Source organism: Corythoichthys intestinalis, chromosome 6 (assembly GCF_030265065.1).
Source record: "Corythoichthys intestinalis isolate RoL2023-P3 chromosome 6, ASM3026506v1, whole genome shotgun sequence".
In the NCBI taxonomy this organism is placed as follows: Eukaryota; Metazoa; Chordata; class Actinopteri; order Syngnathiformes; family Syngnathidae; genus Corythoichthys; species Corythoichthys intestinalis.
In genome coordinates, this window is record NC_080400.1 from 40,489,690 (window position 1) to 40,512,838 (window position 23,149).

Here is a 23,149-nt window from a genome sequence, read left to right on the forward strand (position 1 = left end):
AACGGAGAACGACTTGTTATTTCATTTCTCGTTTTCAAATCAAAAATCGGAAAACAAACAGCAATTCTTCCTTTTTCGCAGTCAGTGGAGACCAGATCCCCCGAGAAAAGTGAAAAACCGAGAAGTAGGATTTGCTCCCCCACCCCTTAAAAAAAATAAAATAAAATAAAACTATCGAAGTAAACTGTATTTATTTACATGTATTTACTTCACATGTAATGAAAAGTACTGCATTTCATTTAGAGATTGACCAATATGGGTTTATCAGGACCGATACGGATGATTAGTATTTAGCAGGGCCGATAACTGATTGTTGGAGCCGATATTAATTTGCAGTAAAAGTGTAAAAATTGGCGTAAAAAATTGAATAATGCAACCACTGAATTTAATTGAAATGCCTAAAGCATATTTATTGAATCACACAAATAGAATATCTGAGCAAAAATAACCCAATTTTGAATTGATTTTTTTTTTAATATCTGCTGGTCGGGTTTAAAAAAGGGCCGATACCAGTATATGTCAAATATCCAAATATCGGCGTAGTTGCTGTCATTATGCAGTCACACTGTGATGCGTGGGGGAAACTTGGCACACCTGCTGGATGTCATGCCGGGAAAAATTGAGAAAAGTACCGCTTAATATGCCCTCTAGGTCATGGATGTGTTTGGCGTAAAAGTTGTTCAGCTTTCCTTGGAAAGTGTTGGAGGTTTGTACCAGGCTTTGGGTGATTTAAAAGTGGGTAAAAATAGTCCTGGAAGTGTTTGACAAGATAGAGTGCCCCATTTTTGGGTTTAAAAAAATGTTAAAATTCCCTTAGATTTTGTGGAGGTTTTTTTGTGGGCTTTGGGTCCTCTCAAAGCTTGTAAAAATGCTGAAAAGTCCCAATAAAAAGGAACCTTGAGGTTTTTTCCTTGAAATCCTCACAAAAGGTTGGGCGAGGATAAGATGTGCGCAGCCAATCAGCTGACTTGGTAAAGCCACTATTATTAGCAATCTAACTTTTTTCAATCACTATATAGGAGGTCGCGATGCTGCACATAGTAGGGGCGACTTTGGTGGGGGTCATTGGTTTTGTCATGTGTCTATCTCCCACCAGTAACCAATTAAGCGCATTGGATGAATGCCCGTGGGCATGTTCAAAGTCATGTACAGTATGTTTTGCTGCGAAACATTATTTCTTGCACCTCAAAATTGAATGACACATATTTTTCTCATTTTTATTTTTTTGAATACTTACTTAATACTTGAATAGTTCCAATCCAGTGAATAACTAAAACCGAAAACTTTGAAGCGCAAATTGGCGAGGGTTTTCTTTTAACGGCCAATTTTTTGATGTTTTGATTTTTGTTTTGTTTTGTTTTTTGCTTTGTTTTGAAATTAACAATAGAATACGAGAGAACGGAATTATAATGTTTTTTTTTTGCTCTATTCAATTTTGGTTTGTATCCTTTTCGATGTGTTGTGACCCAGAGGTTGTTGACCTTTTTTTTTAATTTTATTTATTTATTTTTTTCTCAGCAAGGTCAGTCAGTCTCTAACGGGTGATTCCATTCCAAAAATGTCTGTGTGGTTCTTACCAGCTTAGAACAATTGCTCAATAATGTCAGCGTATTGTTCTAGTGTGGCCATAACGGTCTATTTATATGTCACTGTATATCGCCTTCACTATCTTATCTTTCAAGATCAAGGTTTTAAGATCCACACGTTTCAAGACTGGCCTCACTGAAAAAATTTCAACAACTTCCAGGTTACCACACATTGATAATACAAAAAAAAGGCTGTTATTTGTTTTCCGATTTTTACATGAAAACGAGAAATGAAATAACAAGATGGTATGTTTTCCGATTTTGGATTCTAAAACAGATATGGAATGAAATGATTGATACACTATACACATAATACACATACACATAATCCACCGACAGCATAACAACCTTAAAGTGCGTACGACAGGATAAAAAAAAAAAAAAAAAAAGTCTTAAATAGCATTATTATGTGAATTAGAATCATATTTTGAGACAATTTGACTATTTACAACAATTTGGCAAAGCGCAGATGAAGAGAAATTAGTGTTTTAATCCGCTGTCTAGCCACGCCTACCATTATTGGGCTCTAGCGTCCACAACAGTTGGATGACGTCAGCGGGAGAATGGTTTCATCTGATATAATGTGAAGCCCATTGAGGGGGAATTATTCATAACGAGGAAAATACAACAAAGAGAGCCGCAAAATGTCATTGTTTCAGTCTCTCTACTCCAATATTTTTAAAGGATATTCTTTTTATTGAAGTATTTTTCCCAATTGCTAAATAAATGGTATGGTCATGACAAATAACAATCTTATGCTAAATGAAATATGAAATAATAAAAATGCGTTTATTCAGTATGACATGGCAAAATTACTCCCTAATGGTCAAAATTGTTGACTTCACCTTTTCTGTCGCACCTTTCGATCGCTTTACTATGCCGCCATTGTTAGTCAGGCTTTTGACATTTCCCTGCTCCCCAGCTTCGGTAATGTAAGCAAAATAAGAGGCGTGACAGCTAGTTGACATGCTAACCCGAACCGGCTGACGTCTCAAAGTCTTATTTTCGCTTTTTGAAGCGAAAAATCACACAAAACTAGCCCGAATCGTGTCACACTGCCGCAGGGTTGTCATTTGTCTTCGCCGATCGGCAACCCGCCCGGCGGAGAGCAAGTTACAGCTCGTTCCCCTGCTACTACGGACAGGACACCTCGCCGGGGAAGCAGCTGGACAATGACCGGCCGACGTCGGAGGAGCGTGTATCTGCCAAATGGTCAACACAAATATAGCAAAATAATGCTTTACTATACGGCAAAGACGTAAACAGCGAGAGTCATACGAGAGCAGCTGCAGTTGTTGTGCAGCTAACATGACAATGTGTATGAGGAGAGCTTTTTACATGCCCATCCATGATCAAACGTAAGTTTTCCTTTAATTAAAGAACGTTTGAAGTGTGATCGGGTGGAAAATTTGACAGAACACCGGGCACATGAAGAATGCAACAAAATGCAACCCACCTATGTATTAAAATGATCCCAGTATTTGCCATAATACAAAGTACAATGTTTAGTCACTGCTTCGTAAGTCGAGTGGTCCCACAGTAGTATGGCTTGTTTTGGCCAATATCCATAGGTGAACGGGAACCTTTTGAAACCCCAAGAAGGCTCACACACCTCTCCCTGGTGCAGAAAAAAAATTCTGCAGCCGTTTGGCTGGCGTGATATGACAAATAAATGAATTAATCCGCAAAATCAGCTGAATCCGTAGTCCTTCTCATGCAACAGTACGGCTGGACAGTGAAAAGGACTCCTTCTACCGTATACGTCACAGCGCCTTCTTTCTCAACTCAAGACTAAGGCTGAAAGTCACTCATTTTCATGGCGCGGGATTCAAAAAACGAAATAAATATAGCGATCGCTTCCACACACATCCAAGCGGTCCATTTCATTCAGGAGCATAAAATACCGCGGAAAACATGAAAAAAAACATGGTTTTTGCTGTCATAGGCACCTTAAACACGCAGTTTAAAACACCCAAAGATAACATATAATGATATAAATATATGCATATACTGTATGTGTTTATTTATTTTCAACACTAGTGATCCTTTCAAGAGGCTTTTGTGAGCAAAACATCCATTCAAACTTTTTACTGAGTGGGAACTAAATCCCAGGTGTCTGCGCGGAAGTCGTTCGAGTAAACCATTACACCGGTGATTTACTTTCAGCTTGCTAGGCTATTTTCACCCAGATTCACTATTCGTCAAGATACAGATCAATTTTGTAGTTCCTGTAGGAATATCAAATGAAAACCATCTTGTCTGCAACAAAAAGGACGAGCCAATTCAAAAGGGCATTATTTTTGACCTTTTACAAAGTGCTGGCGCTTGTTTTCAAATTGATCCTTGACAACATTTTTAGTTTTCTCTAGTCAGCAAACTGCACTCTTGCCTATTTATTGATGACAACACAAAATTGGTATATAGTTACTTTACTTTTGCAGAAATGGCCTCAAGCGTGACCCTAATACATTTCACTTATCATAATAAAATAAATAACCTACTTGAAATACAGATTGTTTTTAGGCTTTTACACATTATTGAAAGAAGATCACAAATGATTATCTATTATAAACCTTTTTACTCAGTATGTATATGGTTCTTTCTCAGGCATCAAAAGTATAAATCACAACTGTCAGTGAAATGCTCTTTATTTCGATTAAACATTGTTTAAGGTGTCTTGTAAAGAATAACAGTTTCATATATAAGTATTCTTCTCTATACAGTGTATCACAAAAGTGAGTACACCCCTCGCATTTTTGCAGATATTTAAGTATATATTTTCATGGGAGAACACTGACAAAATGTCGCTTTGACAAATGAAAAGTAGTCTGTGTGTGGCTTATATAAGAGAGTTAATTTATTTTCCCCTCAAAATAACTCAAAATATAGCCATTAATGTCTAAACCCCTGGCAACAAAAGTGAGTACCCCCCTTAGTATATACGTAGATCCCTAAATGTCCAAATTGAGTACTGCTTGTCATTTTCTGTCACCACAGGAGGAAGCGTATTCTCAAGACGGTACACAAGAAAGCTCGCAAACAGTTTGCTGAAGTTATGTCAGCAACGCACATGGATTACTGGAACCATGTCCCATGGTCTGATGAGACGGGCGGGCTTTCTTGTGTACCGAAAAGATACACTTAAATATCTGCAGAAATGCGAGGAGTGTACTCACTTTTGTGATACACTGTATGAACATTTTAAAAATTCCCTTTTTTAAATCAAAATGATTTTTAAGCATTCTGTTGTTTATTTTGTAAGTCATAATTGTTGAATATTCATTAGAGTGGATAATACACATAACATTTACTGTGTTAACATGGAAAATGTCATTTACTAAATAAATTAGTATTTATTCGTGATTTCTTCTCAAACTATCAACTAACTATCTGACGACATATGTATGAGGGAAAGACTGAGCCGTAGCATGCACTCTCAAATTAAAACTTTAATCATTTGGGACATACTAACTTAAAAAATAACTTAGTTATTAAAATAAGTTATTTACAGTAACGTAGGCAAGATGGATATAAGTAAGTAAGTAAGTAAGTATAAGTAAAATTAGTTATTAAAATAGTTTAATTATTTTAAGACTAAACGGCAGCAAGGCAGATAGTGGATTTTTCACTTACTGCTTAACACAGGCTCAATGTTGAAAACAAGTTCATCCAATAATATTGATCACATAGCCACATTACGATTAGCAAAATATCACTTTGATACTTCATTCCGTCATTTTGCGCAAACATATCATTCTTTTAGGTGAAAACAAATTTGTTGTGCTCGCCACATAAAAATCACACCATTTTCATGATAATATACACATAGTTCTCACAGAAAATTCAGAAAATTATACTGTACATCTGCTAATATCGGACTTGAACATAACTTAAAATGTTCTAATCTAAAATGGCATAAAAACTGACATAAAAAACTTTGTCAGCGATTGGTATTGCTTCCCATAGACATACATAACAATTGAACTGAATAGATGCCCTGAGACACTTATTTTCTTTCTAGAACATATATAGTATTTTATAGTATATAAAAAATGCATGCAGGACCTTGCATGCAAATGTAGTTTAAATTTACTATATGCCCTGCTTTCAATTCTTATGGGCCTGGAGATATTTATCAAACAGGCGCACCTGCTAGGATGAGAAATGTGCCTGTCAGCCAAGCTACACTGCAAATTTCAACCCCAAACACCTTTACTTTCAAAATTTAATTACAAAGATTTCCAGTGATACTGTTCTAGTAAAGGAGACATTATTTGTAAAACAGATTGTATTCCCGTATCATGACAAGTAATACTTTGCACTGAATAAATGAAGGCCATTTGGTTTTAATTCACATGATATTAATATGAAGAATGAAACACATGTGATGTGTACAATTTGTCAAAACATATTCAAAAACAATTAGGTATGGTATATTGCATAGGATAACAAAGGGTATTAAGCTCAGTGGGGCATTAAAGCAACACTAGGTAACTTTTCAGCCTTGATAAAATAATATTTGTGATGATATTTTGACTGACAGCTAGCTGAATGACACCTCTTTTATAAATTGAGGGGATCTGTATCACTTTCAACGGCACTAATTAATTTTGAGGAGGGTGGCAGGAATCCTGCCACACAAAAAAAAGGGTACAAATATGCTGACTGCTTTACGGCATACGTCAATTTCCCCTTTCATTAGAAAGATGGAAGTTGATGCGAACACTTTCGCGCAAATTCTGCAAATATGGCAAAGCAACAAGAGGGATAAAAAGTTTAGTCTGAGGAGGAAAAAAAAGGGAGGCTGCAGAGAGAAGCCGATTGGTGAAGGCAATTATTTCTGCCGCCATGTGAGAGACATGAGTCGGGGTGGTCCCGTGGGATTTGGAAGAGCTGCTCAGTCCGGGTTAGCATGCAGCCTAGCTCTCACGCCGCCTCTTTTGTTTACGCTCTTCCTCCATCGCCGAGGACGGAGCAGGGGAATGAACACTGAAAATAATAATAATAATAATACAGGCTCATTCTTGGCGAACAGACCAGCCGTCATCGGGCGGCTTGTCACATGCCATGGCCGCTGGCCGATGAAGGGAAGCACTGCCTGGTTCCCCGGCTGACAACCGGGGGCTTGGTATCACGCCATGGGTGCTGGCCAATGAATGCAAGCACTGCCTGCATCCTGACGGCAAGCAACATCACACACAAAATGCAAGCCACCTCCTTATTAAAACATGTTCCATGATCCCAGTATTTGACACATTTAAAACACTTATCTTACTTCCTCGTCCATCCTATGGTCCCTCGATTGTCGGACTTGTTTTGCCCATTCTTTGCGGTGAACAGGATCTTTGGGAACCAAAAAGGCTCATTGTAGCAGCAAAAGCTTGCCGCACATTGGGCTGGCGTGACGCGAAAAATAAACAAATTAATCTGCAAAATTAGTTGAATACGCAGTCCTTCTGCATACATATGTATGACTATATAATGAAGATGATCTCATTCTCTGACGTCAAATCCACCTTCTTCCTCAATCCTAGACTCATTCATTCATTTCCATGGCGCGGGATTCAAAAAGTTGAATACATATATAAATCGCTTCCACACACATTCAAGCAGTCCATTTCATTCAGGAGCATAAAATACAGCGTATAATATGAAATAAACATGCTTTCTGGTGTCATATGCACTTTAAGCCCCATCTACTGATGATCTACAGTGATTTGCTCGATATATTTGCTGCTTGTGTTTAAGGACATTAAGGCATCCTTACCAGTACTGCAAGATTCCTCACTTATCAGGAATTTCTTAGCAAGGTTTATGACCTTGAAAATGTAGTACTGCGCTACGATTTAAAAATAATATATACTAGGGCTGTCAAACGATTAAAATTTTTAATCGAGTTAATCAAAGCTTAAAAATTAATTAATCATAATTAATCGCAGTTCAAACCAACTCTAAAGTATGCCATATTTTTCTGTAAATTATTGTTGGAGTGGAAAGATAAGACAAGACGGATATATACATTCAACATACAGTACATAAGTACTATATTTGTTTTTTATAACAATAAATCCACAAGATGGCATTAAAATTATTAACATTCTTTCTGTGAGAGGGATCCACGGATAGAAAGACTTGTAATTCATAAAGGATAAATGTGAGTTTGTATATCGTGACTAAATATTGACATCTAGTGTATTTGTTGAGCTTTCAGTAAATGATACTGTAGTGACTTAACTGTTCTGCCCAAATGCATGATGGGAAGTGGTGCAACCATGACTGTGTGTGGTGGCAGCAAATGATATATCTTCTCTGCGTTGGGTATAATACAGGGTGTTAAAAAAAAAAAAAATCAACTCCTGTTAGTCTTCCCCACGTCGCTTCCCACAATACTTCTAGTTGTTGTGGGAGAGATGTTAAAGCTTGTACCAAATAATAGCACTGCTCCAATGACTGCTTGTATCCACTCCAGTCACTTAACGCCGACTCTAACCTCTGTATATAAGTGAAACGGCGCCCTTACAGATTGTTTGCGGCAATGCGTGAGTGGATCGTGCCGCGCATGTGTTAATTGCGTTAAATATTTTAACGTAATTAATTTTTTTTAAAAAATTACCGCCCGTTAACGCGATACATTTGACAGCTCTAATATATACATATGAAGAGCTGCTATTTTATTTCATATTGTTGCTGCCTACACATTTAATTTGATTATTGTAAAAATATGTTTTTTTGTTTTGTTCTAAAAATGCTGTTATTACAGCCTTTCTGGTTCATCCTAACTCAATGTAAACAAACAAAAAAAAAAAAACGTATGCATACCACTAAAGAGTCCTGTCCTGATGTATGGTTCTACTTATTTGTGTCAAGTACTGCTTAATATAGTGTACAGTCTAATCATCCACTAATTTCTGCTTCTAAGTGTCATGATCGAAATGGTGGAAGCCATTTGATGGGATTTAAATTAATGCCTTGCAGCTTATCTCCTTGTATGCCCACATGTTTGGATAAACATGTCATTGCATATTATTGTAAAGGTAATAGCTTGATTGATTTTCAAGACTGAGTTCCTATGAATAAAAGGGGAAAAAAACAGGACAACAACCTCCATGTTATTCTCTCTTAAAGCCATCAGAACTGTTTTTTTTTTTTTTTTTTTTTTTTTTTTTTTTTTTTTTTTTTTTTTTTTTTAATAACAATAAAACAATTTATTGTATTAAGGCCATACAATGATTCTTGGGGCTACTGTCTGTGGGCTTTGAGATAAATATGGATGCATTTGTAGCACTGTTTAAATCTGTGTTTTTGCGTGTACAGTATGTGTGAACGAATGGTCACATTCTTATGTGTATTCAATTGAATGTGCGAGCTTTATGTGGCATCTGCAAACAGTATGTTATACCCTTCATTCTGAGCTGTTTTTTATAATTACAGTTTGTCTTTTTCACTGCTACATTATTACATATTCTAATTTTACTTTTAATCTTTATTACTCCCCTTTTCAATTTTACATAATATCATTACTCCCTAATCGACATAATCACTCCAAAGCTTGCTATTTCATTCTGCAATATTAAGCACATCAGTCACAACTAAACTTTTAGCACTTCATGAAATTAAAAGCCGAAAAAGGTGAAGCTGAAAATAAAAAAGTACAGTGAGCTGTCAAATACTGTAAATAAAAAAGATATGTATAAAAAAATATTTTTTTAGTTGTTAAACAAAGTACCTATCCAACAACTCAGTGCTGACAATTCAGGACACTACTTCGACCGAATGTGCCATCTATTCTCAAAGCTTTGTAAGTTCAGTTCGTGCTGTGTGTTGCGATATTATTTAAGACATTAAAACTCAATTTATGGTAGTACCTCATTTTAATTTCAGAGCATGGCTGTCTGTTCTAATTATTCCATAAGGTCTCAAAAGGCAAAGCATAAACAACACATTTCTCTACCTGCCACTTTAACCAAATAAGTATAAAAGTGTATGTATTTGTGCAGCTGTTAAAAATGTAGTTCACACCTAATTATTCCTGCATTCCCTATACTGAACCTTGCAAGTTTTCTTCCCCGCTTAATTTGGGCATGAAATAGGGTGTCCCCTGAACTGGTCAACAATTAATTGCAAGGCACAAGCAGACGTAAAATTTAAGCTAAAACTGAAAAACTCTAGTATGAATAACATTTGCAAATACAGAAGAATATACTCCAAAAAGGAGGGCCCAGAATCCACAACATCTTAGCCTTTATGTACTGATAGTGAAAACAGCATCTAAATGTTAATTAAATAATTCTGTATTCTGCTCTTTCTTAATTTAAATAACCCATTAAGATGGCTCATTTAGAATTACTGATTTGGTTTATATTGAAACAAATTTATTTTATTACATCAGGGTTCTTAATTTTTGAAAATTATCTAAAGTGAGACCACGTGTGTATGGGTGTGGGGGGTGCATGTGTACAGAGTTTCCGCTTGGACTTTTTTCAAATTTTAATTTCTTGAGTATATGCTCTCGTGCATGGTTCTATTCAATTACATATTTCTGAAGGGGCCACTGTATATATTATTAGTGATTTTAAATTATTTTACACCAAGTGAATTCTGTATTATGATGTTTGAATGATTTGCGCAAAGTAATAGCCATAATAATTGCAATAAAACATATTAACTCGTATGCTGTGGAAATGTCACCGTGTTGACAAATATTACTAAACATGAGCTGCTCCATGATACTATTGCTGTGTGAAAGTAGCTCACAGAAGATAAAAGGATCAAGAACCCTGCAAGAGAACATTGACTGACAAGCACTGTTGCACTGCGCTCGTTTCACCTCATTATGTACTGTACTGGCAAGACTACTTTAGAAAGATGATGCCCTGAGAAGATTGTCGGAAATGGCACAAAAGTGAGCTATTTTGAAATGTACAGAGTGAATGAATAAGAAAGAGTCATGTAGCATAAGACATCCCCACTCAAGTGTTTGTGTGCTCCTGCTCCTAGTTGTATGTCTTTTACACAGTCAAGGTGAAGCTTTGTTTGAACAACTCTGTTTATCAGCCCCTGTGCATTTATCTAGGGATTTGTTTGTGCCATTGTGTGAGTATCTACAGGGCTGCCAGCTTGGTCACCCAGCTGGTATGAGATTTGGATAGCAAAGGAAATGTGCCAGAACCATGACCCTTTACTCAACATGATGGTTCGCATTGCCAAAACTATGAACTATGAACAAAGCAAAATGTGCCAACATCCATGGAAGTATGTCTTGTACATGTTCTATAAAATCTGACTAAAAGCCTGATAGACAAAATTATTTTTCTATTATTTTTTTTTTTCTTTTTAGGAGAAACATTTATTTGTTAACCATCTTGATAATTGCCCAAGTTGCTTAAAATATGAAATTGTGGGATTAGTATTCCATTATATTCCATTTACCTTTCTATTCTTATCATAGTACCGTATTTTTTGGACTATACGTTGCAACTGAGTATAAGTCCCACCAGCCAAAAATTGCGCAATGAAAAGGAAAAAAACATATATAAGTCGCACCGGCGTATAAGTCACATTTTTGGGGAAAAATTTATTTGCTAGAATCCAGCACCAAGAACAGACATGTCTTCTTGAAAGGGAATTTAAACAACAGGCTTAATAGGTGTACGGTATGCTAACATTACATGACGCTAGACGTTAGATTGGGCCTAAAAAATCCAGCCCTACCCGACCGGCCCGCAGATATTAAAGCCCGACGCGGCCCGAGCCCAATCAATTAACTTGATTTGCTTGCCTGAGCCCGAAAAAACCCAAAATTTTATGTTTTATTTGTAGGCACGAGCTCGAAAAAAAAAACAACAATGAAATTTTATGTTTCATTTGTAAGGACTCAGGAGAATGAGGAAATGCGGGGACGCGATGCGTGGTTGCGTTTTGTGTGATCACGTTTGTGATGATACCGATGCATATACACATAACGATAACAAATTGAAGCCTGTCGTTTTGTAACGAATTCTCCCAGTAATCAGACTGTAAGATGGATATTCAATAAATATATCTTTTATATTTGCGTGTCTGTTCTAACAGGCGGATAGTGGAGTTAATATTTTATACTTGAGTTTTCTCAGTGTTTAAATATTCTACATATTTTAATTATTATTATAAATGCATTAACATAACGAAATAACGCTGGAAAAGTTTGTTAAATACATTTCTCGTATGAGACCAAAGCGCCACATTCGTTTACATTCAGCGAAGCCGACACAGGTTTCCGTATCTACATCAATCAATTTGAATCCTTTCCATATCCCACTCCTGCGGCAGTTGTTTCTTTTCAATTCCCCTGTCTTTAGTTTGTTTTCCACTCCTATAGCTGCTCCATATCGAAAAGGAAATACCAGGATGCTCACGGAGGGCGCCAAGGCGCGGGAGGAGAAGATTGAAAAGAGAGCCACTGCGTTCACGTGTGCAGGCAAAGAATCTGCGGCGCTGTCATAAATCGTCGTATTTCGAGCATGTCGTTGGATGTAGAAACAAATGGCAAGTCAAATTTTACGTCGGATATCGAAGCGATCATATGTCGAGGTAACACTGTATATGTAAAAGTAAAACAGCCTTCAGTCAATAGCCCAAAAACATGCAACCAAACAAGCAAACAAAAACATTGAAGAAAATCTGCATTTAAAATTAGCATTTAACCAAATATTTACAACAAAGATAATACATGATGGGAAACCTGGCTAAAATCAAAAGCTTCTTAAGCCAGTGGAATGTGTTCATCCATGTCCGAGAACCTTTACTTGTACTCCACCCACACTATATGTCTTTTGACTACTTAAACTATCTTTTAAGAAAGATAAGAAGAAATTTCTCAAATACAAATTCTCATGTGAGTAGATTTCATAAGTTTTTACTGTGACATGAAAAGGTATAGGGATACCCATTGGCAAGCCAACATTTTGGATGCAATTCTGTTCCCAATTATCTCGCTTGAGGTACAGTACGTACAAAATCCTAGTACATGCTAATGTAAGTGTATAGACAGCAATATAATGACAAAATTACTGTCTATTTTAAAGTTTTACGTCAAAGTTGCAATCATTTCCTGTTATTGTTTGTATAATACACAATCTACACGAGGAGCAAGCTAGCTTTACCACAGCACATTTACCACATACTGTTTTAATTTGCATTGTCAGAAGAAAATTAACCACTGGGGACATCACTAATTACCGGGTTAGACCAGATAGTTAATTTAGTTCATTTAAACTGGTCAGGGTTGCCTATTTGTTGTCTTATGGATTCTATCAATTGACAAGTGTCAGGTGTTCATGGACAGATATAATGTATTTGTTTTTCTGTGTGTGTGTGTGTGTGTTGTAATAGGACAGAGTCAGTGTGGTGTTCCTGGACAAAAATAAACTAATGACCAGTAGCCTCGAAGTGTAACAGTATTCTATAGGCAACCTGTAGTTGCACTCTCTGGGATGGGAAATCTGTTCATCCTCCAAACCCCCCATTACCCTATGACGAAGACGCAGACTCATTATTTGCCAGATCTCCAGACCAATCTTGTTCTTTCTCACAGCCCCCATACACACACTCACAACACCCCCACAACCATAACACATACTCTTCCCACCTCCTCACTGTTACCATCCATGTGTCATCGACTGTTGCTAAGATACAGGCCTCCACCAAGTTGTTTCTTTCTTTCACCAATGGTTTTGACAGAGACCCTATTCTGTAGGATCTTTTTTTTTTTCTTTCATTTTCCATGTCTTCAAGTCAGTATTTGTTGCCATGCCATAGTGGGCTCAATTTCTGCTCTCTGCTCCAAGCCATTTTGTATCTTCACCAAGATGTTTCCCATTATATGTGGTAATTGAGAGAAGAACAATATGTTTAATTTGGTGGACCGCAAGGTAGAATTAGCTTGTGGGAGCCATTGTGGTCATCTAAGACCATACATTTCAATTTTCTTTTGTGAATATGTTGAACTAAATGATATTAAAGATAAAGTACACAGCAATACAAGACAACGTTCTATATGCGCACAGGCGACGGAGTACAGCTCAGTGCCTGCATGCAAATGTACCCTGTATGAGTATTTTCATGGTTGGGTTAACATAGAGGAAATTCCACACATGCATGCACACACCCCAAACACTAGTGTAGTACACTAGAGGAGGGTGACAGGGTAATCCATCTCCATTGTGGCATGTGGAGTACTCTAGGGTGCATACACACCTAAATACAGATACAGTAGTACCTCTAAATACAAATTTAATTCATTCCAGGCCCTGGTTTGTAAGTTTTAATGGTCGTATGTCGAGCGGGATTTTCCCATAAGAATACATTATAATTCGAATAACTTGTTCCACAGCCCAAAAACCTACGCTAAATCCTAATAAATACAACAGGTACAATTGCAAATAGCAATTACACATAGCAAAACAAATAAATTACTGTATAATGAAAATCGGAATATTAATATGAATGGTAACAATAAAAACAGTTCTTTTTATTCCCCAACTATCTTACTGTATATAGACTGGCGAACGGACATCGGAGGAGACGGTGGGTGGATTTAGAGGAGGGTACATCTGCTTGAGGACCGTTGAGACCGTAGACATATTCCAGCTGTATTGTCGGGGCAGTTCAGTGACGCGGACACAACGCTCATATTTTTTTATTATGTCCTTCTTAAACCTCATGCGATGTTATTGTTTTTACCCCGCTCGCGTTATTTTACATAATATGTAAGGCTACTTTGGGGTGTGATAACTAAGTCATTTTTGAATTTTTTTTTCTTTCAACAACTCAAAATGTTCATTAGGGTCTGAGCTATCCATACATATGTAGTTTTTATTTATCTATTAGCCCCACCACACACACACACACACTTAGGACAACACAAGCCCATAGAAGGGCTATGGAGAAAACTAACTCTGCTGTGTACAGTATATAAATATTTATATTAGGGCTGTCAAAATTAGCGCGTTAACAGGCGTTAATTAATTTTTTAAATTAATCACGTTAAAATATTTGACGCAATTAACGCTGATGCCCCGCTCAAGCACATTTAAATGACGTTACAGTGAAACGCTCACTTGTTAATTGTGTTTTATGGAGTTTTGCCGCCCTTTGCTGACGCTTGGGTGCCACTGATTTTATAGGCTTCAGCACCCATGAGCATTGTGTAAGTAATTATTGACATCAACAATGGCGGGCTACTAGTTTATTTTTTGATTGAAAATTTTACAAATTTTATTAAAACGAAAACATTAAGAGGGATTTTAATATAAAATTTCTATAACTTGTACTAACATTTTTCTTTTAAGAACTACAAGTCTTTCTATCCATGGATCGCTTTAACAGAATGTTAATAATGTTAATGCCATCTTGTTTATTGTTATAATAAACAAATACAGTCCTTATGTACCGTATGTTGAATGTATATATCCATCTTGTGTCTTATCTTTCCATTCAAACAATAATTTACAGAAAAATATGGCATATTTTATAGATGGTTTGAATTGCAATTAATTGCGATTAATTACGATTAATTAATTAACAACAAAATTTTCTATGCATGACAATTTTTTTTTTTGGACAATGACAGTTTTTAAAATTCTTCTTTCTTTCAGCAAGTCAAAATGTTCATTGGGGTCAGAGCTATCCATACATATGTAGTTTTTATTTATTTATTTACCCCCCCTCATATATATATATATATATATATATATATATATATATATATATATATATATATATATATATATATATATATATATATATATATATATATATATATATATATATATTTTTTTTTTTTTTTTTTTTTTTTTTCTTACCAAAAGCCTTCGCCTTGGTTCAATAAATAGTCTTGGTTTGTTTGGGGTGGGCGACAATGAGCAATCATTGCAACCAATCTACAATATTTCCGTAACTCTGAGACTGAAATTTCTGGTCAATAAGCAAGTTGGCCCAATACTTATAAATAAACTGCTGCAGTTGTTCTTGGTTGAAAAAGTGTCTTCCCCAGACTGTGTGATCTGTCCACAAATGTTTAGAAAAGTTAGGATCATGACCCATAGAAGATAACTTGAAAGTATCATGCATAGAGAACACATGAGGTTTCATACTTACAATGTCAACATTTTACTGCAGATTAATTTGATAGTAATAATATTGCATTTTTTTTTTTTTTAATTCAAGATACTTTTGCAGATACTGGAAACCAGCCCCCGAACATACAGTATCTGAGCTTCCTCCAAAAGTTCCGTCCGTAAACACAGAATTCAATTGACTCGCCAAAAAGCTCCAGTTTATGCAATGGCCATTGTCTCTGAAGCCTTGGGTACGTTATTTCACTGGCTAACTTTTATGATAGTAGAAAAACATCTGCTTGAAAATAAACTATTTTAACCATAGACTTAATATTGATATTGACGGGACACATTCCCCAGACACTGGGCCACGCCTTCAAGGAGGGGGCCGTCCCACACTCCGCTTCAGTCGGTCGAAGTCGGTCGCATTTATTTTCAAACACATGCAGTGATCCAACGCCGGATTTAGGTTGAAAAAGTACAAAATCTGTACACCATACAAACAGGAAGGATTGTCTCAGGAATGATTTTTTTTGAGGATTCAAGGTAATTATTATATTTTTCGTACCAAGCATGCATTTTGAAACGTGAAAAAAATCAATGGGAAAAATTAACCGCTCTGGCATTAGCATCATAGTTCGCAATATTTACGTAAAATGAATTCTAACTAAATAAATACATTTTTTGCTTTTAACCAAGAATCAATAAAGAATTTAGTGATTTAAGCATTTATTCACAAGAATTTTCAATGTAAAAAGCTCTTTGTGGTGATAAGGCGGCACCACAGTGGCCTAAAGATTGGCAGCACATTCGACATATTTGCGTAAAATAAATGCTAACTGCCTGTTTTTTGCTTTTAACCAAGAATCAATTAAAAATTTAGGGATTTAAGCATTCATTCACAAGAATTTTCAATATAAAAAGCACTTTGTGGTGGTAAGGCGGCACCACAGTGGCTTAAAGACTGGCAGCACATTCGACATATTTGCATAAAATAAATGCTAACTGCCCAACAATCGAAAGTTTTACGTCCATATCGATAAAGAATTCAGGGATTCAGCATTTATTCACAAGAATTTTCAGTGTGAAAAGCTCTTTTTCTGTGTTTCCACTCGGTCAGCTTTGACGGATATAGGCCCCCTATTAATTGGCCCTGCGTCCCATGTCCCGTCAATATATTATGAAGTCTATGATTTTAACATTGACCACTCAGTAACTTTGGCATGTTACTATTTACAACACTAAAACTAAGAAAAATGTTTTACTGCTTTGGTATTATTTAGTAAATGAACTCATTGGCTGCCAGTGACAGTGATCGTCAACGGTAATAAAACAGGATCATTCAATGTCATATCCTAGTTCAAAGGGATTGGACGTCTATTGTCAACGCCATTGAATGAGTTGATATAGACGTTACGCTAATTTTCATTTTAAAATTAGGTATTACCATGACAATTGTGCATTTGTATCCCTAATAGAAGTGTACTAAAATGTAATTTCCCTGTGTTTAATTATTTGGTTAAAACATCAAGAAAATAAAAATTTTGTTTGTTGGAATGAGCTGACACAAACCACATCATTGGTTTTAAGCCAGGACAAAAATAGAAATTGTCTCATAACTAGCAGCTCAAAGCATGTAAAGCTGTGGCCAGCTGAATCCTTGCAGCACAAAGAATTAAAGTGCAAAGAGTTAATACATTTGTCTATGTGTTACAACATGGAATTAGTAACATTACAAGAAAATCAGCCCAATTAAGCCCTATTTAGACCACTCATTTTAATATGAATTTTAATTTTGTTCTATTTTGGCGTGAGGGTAACGAGCCAATAACAGACTGCCATGATAGAGGGTGTGACTGAAGGGCGTTGTTCATTGCATTCAATAACAGCCTTTCACTGACTATAGAGACACAATGCATGGCCGAGGTAGAATGCCAATCATTTTGATGTGCATGCAGCCTGCATTAAAGTGGTGAATCTGCTCTTTGGGATATTACAATAATTTACAGTTCCCTAAAAATATAACCTCAAACTAACCTTCACCGTTGGGTTATCTGGGCTCCATCATGAATTGGTCATGCTAGCTATTTAACAGCTTTGGCAAAGATCAGCTTGTTTACCTTGCGGTGTTGGTAAGAGATGTAGGAGGTGATGTGAAAAGAGGCTACATTAAATTTTTGCAACAATTTGGACATATCACCTCGAATGCTGCCAAAATAAACCTCTCTCTCAAATGTAGGGAGTCATAGTGTGTCAGATTTCACAGACCTTCATTTCTATGTGCAGCCTACAGTTAAGAGTTTGGGTACAGAAATTACATTTAAATTTCAAAATGAGAAATTACTTTTTTTTTTTTCATTTTAACAGCAGCTTAAAATATCAAAACCAAAAGCACTTTAAAAAGTTAGTTGTTAAGTCAATTATCAATTGTCATCATAAACTCACTGTCCTTCAAGGGTTATACCAGCTCACTCTTACCTTTGAATGATAAAAACTGAATGACATAGAGGAAGCATGGTATTTTTCTCAGATCTGATAGACTGCCAGCCTATCTGTGCATAGCCAAATCTATTTAAATATATTGATACTACTGAACTTTAGTGACTTACACTGTATATGCTAACTCACATGACTGACATTTACACAATAGTTAGCAGGTCAGCTAAGAGAAGAAACAAATTGGACTTTTTTTTTTTTTTTTTTTTTTTTTGGGGGGGGGGGTTATGGGCTTCCTGTGTAGTGTTTACATGTCAAATTCTCAAATTAAGAACAAACTACAGTAAAAATATATATATATTGTTGTTCTTTGTTTTTTCTGTTTCCTGAAAAAAAGAGTTAAGTGGGTTAGTTGAAGACTTATGAATGTGGATTTGTCAGCAGCACATCCAGTGTACTGCGCCTCTCGCCTGAATTCATCTGGGAGAGGATTGAGATCTAACCTGTGACCCTAATAAGGAGAACCAGCATAGAAAATGGATGTACTCTGTAGCTTTTTCTCTTTTTATGATGTAAATAGTACAACAGAAAAGCACATTAAAGTTTCAAAAAAAAAAAAGGCTTGACAGTTCCATCTATCCAGTTTTCTAACCATTAATTGTGTTCAGGGTCAGTGGGAAGCTGACACAAATGCCAACATACACACCAAATAATGTTTGCCTGCCAATCAATCACAATTACAGTATGAATGCAACATGGACTGGCTGAAGTTATGCAAAGTAAAAGACTACAAAGGTGGATAATTTCACAATATGTACTGTAAGTACGGGTAATATGCGAAAAATTCGAATATCAAGTTGTTTTATTTTGACAATTTAATATCTTAAAAAAATGAAACCAACAAATTTTGTTGAGCCAATACACGCAAATTGGCATATTTCAAGCAATTCCATGTTGTAACTTTGCTGATTAAGACCCCAAAATAAAAAATAAAAAAGAATACTAAAGCTTCAGTTTTGTAGATTCGAAGAGAAAAAGAAATAAAACTTGAAATATCTTGATTTGCATTTTATTCATTCATCTATTGTCAAATTCACTTTCAAGTTCAATTGCAGAATTACAACAGCCTTTTAAGGATATTCTAATTTTCTGAGTAGTACCTATATAATTTACTATATTGGCTATGTTGATCTAGAGATGGCTCCTTCTAACTGCACTTCAGCACTCAAGTCGGCTTTACCATAGTAAGTGATTTACCTAAGTGATATAAACATACATTATGTTTTCTCTGATTTGTGTCTTCCAGTCGCTGTGTTTCAAGGGGACGATCATGGAACGGCTGTGGTTGTCTTTGCTGTTGCTGGCGGCAGCATGCAAGGGACAGCAATGTCCAAAACGTTGTATGTGCCAGGGCCTTTCACCATCGCTTGCTATACTGTGCTCTAAAACAGGCTTGCTATTTGTCCCTGTTGCCATAGACCGACGTACCGTGGAGCTCCGGCTTCAAGAGAACTTCATCACAGGTAGTACGGTGACAATATTTTCTTCCTACCCTATGGCAATTATACTGTAGTAGGTTGTCTATCATTTGTAAAACAACAGCATACTGTTCATACGACACATACCATTAGTAGTAGGAGTGTACAAAACACTTGGGAATTGATTACTGTATGTAGCACACACACAGTAGAGTAGCCAAAGAAAATGTAGTTTGGCCTGTACCATGTTCTGATGGTATTATATTTGTGTGTTGGGAAAATAAAATGGGCTGCACTTACCTGAGGTGCAACAGCACTCTGACGCAGAAAGAAAAGCATTTTTAAACAAAACACTGAGTGGGAGAGAAGTGCATGGTAATTTGTGACCTGTCATAGCAAAATTAGTCTAAAGATGCACCAAAGTACTTTCCAGTTACATTTTAAGAAATTTTACCTATATCTCATTTCCAGGAAATTGCGACTTGACCAGGAAAATGTATGTTACCCTCCACTTGTCCTGAGCAACTAGCATTTATTTAAGCAGGACAACCACCAAATTTGGCACAGAAACTGAGTACACACGGAGGAACAATTTTATTTTTCACAACCGTTAAATGATGACTGTATTTTCGGACTACACACTGGGTTATAAGGCGCACCACCATTAGTGCGTCAATGTTTTTCATTTGTTTTTTTATCTTTGAACATTGTCGTTATTGCTTATTTTTTTATTGTTTTAATTATGGTTTGGTGAATGATGAATCTGAACACTTTAATGAAGCAGTATGATAGAGTAAGGCTCCAACAAAATAACTTCAGAGTACTTAAACATCACCAGAAAACATAGATAAGATTAACTGGATGATAAAACGTACTGTAATTTGGGGGGAAAAAAGAAAATATTTTATGTTTCCCTTATAGTCGAAAAAATGGTAAATGATCAACAAAAAAATGACAATTCGCAACGTGCACATCTTTTTGATGGATTTCTAGTACCAAGCAGAGCTTGAGTGAAAGGGACACAACGAGGCAAAACAAGAGTTATCCAAGTGAGCGTGTACCGCTTCTGCCTGTTCCTTGTTACACAGCTGTAATTTTTTAGGTCATACAGTCCCCTTCTGGTTGTACTTTCAGGGTTTTAGTGTTATAGTTTCTTGCTAATTACTTACTCATGCACATAATATTTAAGAGAATCTTGTTAACGTGCTAAATTGCAACAAACATGACGGTGTATTTCATTTTATGACTGAAAAACATGGCATTCAGTCATCAATAAGGTCCTTTCTATACCCATTTAAATATATATTTATACAGTGGGGCAAATAAGTATTTAGTCAACCACTAATTGTGCAAGTTCTCCCACTTGAAAATATTAGAGAGGCCTGTAATTGTCAAACATGGGTGAACCTCAACCATGAGAGACAGAATGTGGGGGAAAAAAACAGAAAATCACATTGGTTAATTTTTAAAGAATTTATTTGCAAATCATGGTGGAAAATAAGTATTTGGTCAATACCAAAAGTTCATCTGGTTGTTGCTTGTATTTTGGCCCATTCCTCCATGCAGATCTCCTCTAGAGCAATGATGTTTGGGGGCTCTCGTTGGGCAACACAGACTTTCAACTTCCGCCACAGATTTTCTATGGGGTTGAGATCTGGAGACTGACTAGGCCACTCTAGGACTTTGAAATGCTTCTTACGAAGCCACTCCTTTGTTGCACTGGCTGTGTGTTTGGGATCATTGTCATGCTGAAAGGCCCAGCCACGTCTGATCTTCAATGCCCTTGCTGACTGAAGGAGAGTTTCACTCAAAATCTCTCGATACATGGCCCCATTCATTCCTTTACACAGATCAGTCGTCCTGGTCCCTTTGCAGAAAAACAGCCCCAAAGCATGATGTTTCCACCCCCATGCTTCACAGTGGGTATGGTGTTCTTCGGATGCAATTCAGTATTCTTTCTCTTCCAAACATGAGAACCTGTGTTTCTACCAAAAAGTTCTATTTTGGTTTCATCTGACCACAACACATTCTCCCAGTCCTCTTCTGGATCATCCAAATGCTCTCTAGCGAGTCACAGACGGGCCTGGACGTGTACTTTCTTTAGCAGGGGGACACATCTGGCAGTGCAGGATTCGAGTCCCTGGCGGCGCATTGTGTTACTAATAGTAGCCTTTGTTATTGTGGTCCCAGCTCTCTGTAGGTCATTCACTAGGTGCCCCCGTGTGGTTCTCGAATTTTTGCTCACCGTTCTTGTTATTATTTTGACGCCACGGGGTGAGATCTTACATGGAGCCCAAGATCGAGGGAGAATATCAGTGGTCTTGTATGTTTTCCATTTTCTAATAATTGCTCCCACAGTTGATTTCTTTACACCAATCGTTTTTTACCTATTGCTGATTCAGTCTTCCCAGCCTGGTGCAGGTCTACAATTTTGTCTCTGGTGTCCTTCGACAGCTCTTTGGTCCTGGCCATAGTAGAGTTTGGAGTGTGACTGACTGAGTTTGTGGACTGGTGTCTTTCATACCGATAATAAGTTAAAACAGGTGCCATTAATACAGGTAACGAGTGGAGCCTCGTTAGACCTCGTTAGAAGAAGTTAGACCTCTTTCACAGCCAGAAATCTTGCTTGTTTGTAAGTGACCAAATGCTTTTTCCACTCTAATTTGGAAATAAATTCTTTAAAAATCAAACAATGTGATTTTCTGTTTTTTTTCCACATTCTGTCTCTCATGGTTGAGGTTTACCCATGTTGACAATTACAGGCCTCTCTCATTTTTTCAAGTAAGAGAACTTGCACAATTGGTTGTTGACTACCGGTAAATACTTATTTGCCCCACTCTATATAATATATATCCATAATAGTATATGTAATGTTTTTAGGTTGAAGCTATTATCTTAGGTATAAGGTGTTGCCACTGACTGAACCGGAAACAAAGGCATTTAGGGAAAAAAACAAAAAAAAAAACAATAGAAAATAAGGCACTGTACATATCTTTCCATGCCAAAACTCAAATTGTTTTGATGATGCAGCCAAATCTCATAAAGGTGAGCATCTGTTGCTCACAACCCCCAAAAGTCTGCTCAGCCAATGGCAAGTGCAACCATTTTGTTTCTATGACCCATCTGGATGGAGAAAGAAATGGTTGATGTTACCAGTTATTAATAACTACTGGCCGTGAAGCCCTTTTAGACCTCTTCAGCAACTTGACCAAACGTTAAGGTGCCACTTATCAAAACTAATGCTTCTAGATAACAGCAATCAAGCGTATCTTAAAGGGCAACTCTGTAAAAAAAACACTTTGAAAAACTTTGGCAGAATAGGTTTCTTACAGCATATTATATATATATATATATATATATATATATATATATATATATATATATATATATATATATATATATATATATATATATATATATATATATATATATATATATATATTATTATTATTTTATTTTTTTTTCACACTTTTTTGCGGGCACACTCAGGATACCGAACATTTTTTCATAAAATTCATCAAAAATTGTTGTGTTTGTTGTTTTTCATATCTCG

The 23,149-nt window shown here is 36.4% G+C and overlaps 1 protein-coding gene across 6 annotated transcripts in view; it reads left to right on the forward strand.

Annotated features, from left to right (window-relative positions):
• Positions 1 to 23,149, forward strand: part of zgc:172282 (leucine-rich repeat and fibronectin type III domain-containing protein 1-like protein) — a 281,828-nt gene that overhangs the window by 136,786 nt on the left and 121,893 nt on the right. For all 6 annotated transcript variants that reach the window (XM_057838775.1, XM_057838778.1, XM_057838776.1 and 3 more), the window contains one exon: positions 19,425 to 19,641. In XM_057838775.1, the coding sequence (XP_057694758.1) occupies positions 19,449 to 19,641 (193 nt within the window). In that variant the 5' untranslated portion in view covers positions 19,425 to 19,448. The remainder of the gene's footprint in view (positions 1 to 19,424; positions 19,642 to 23,149) is intronic.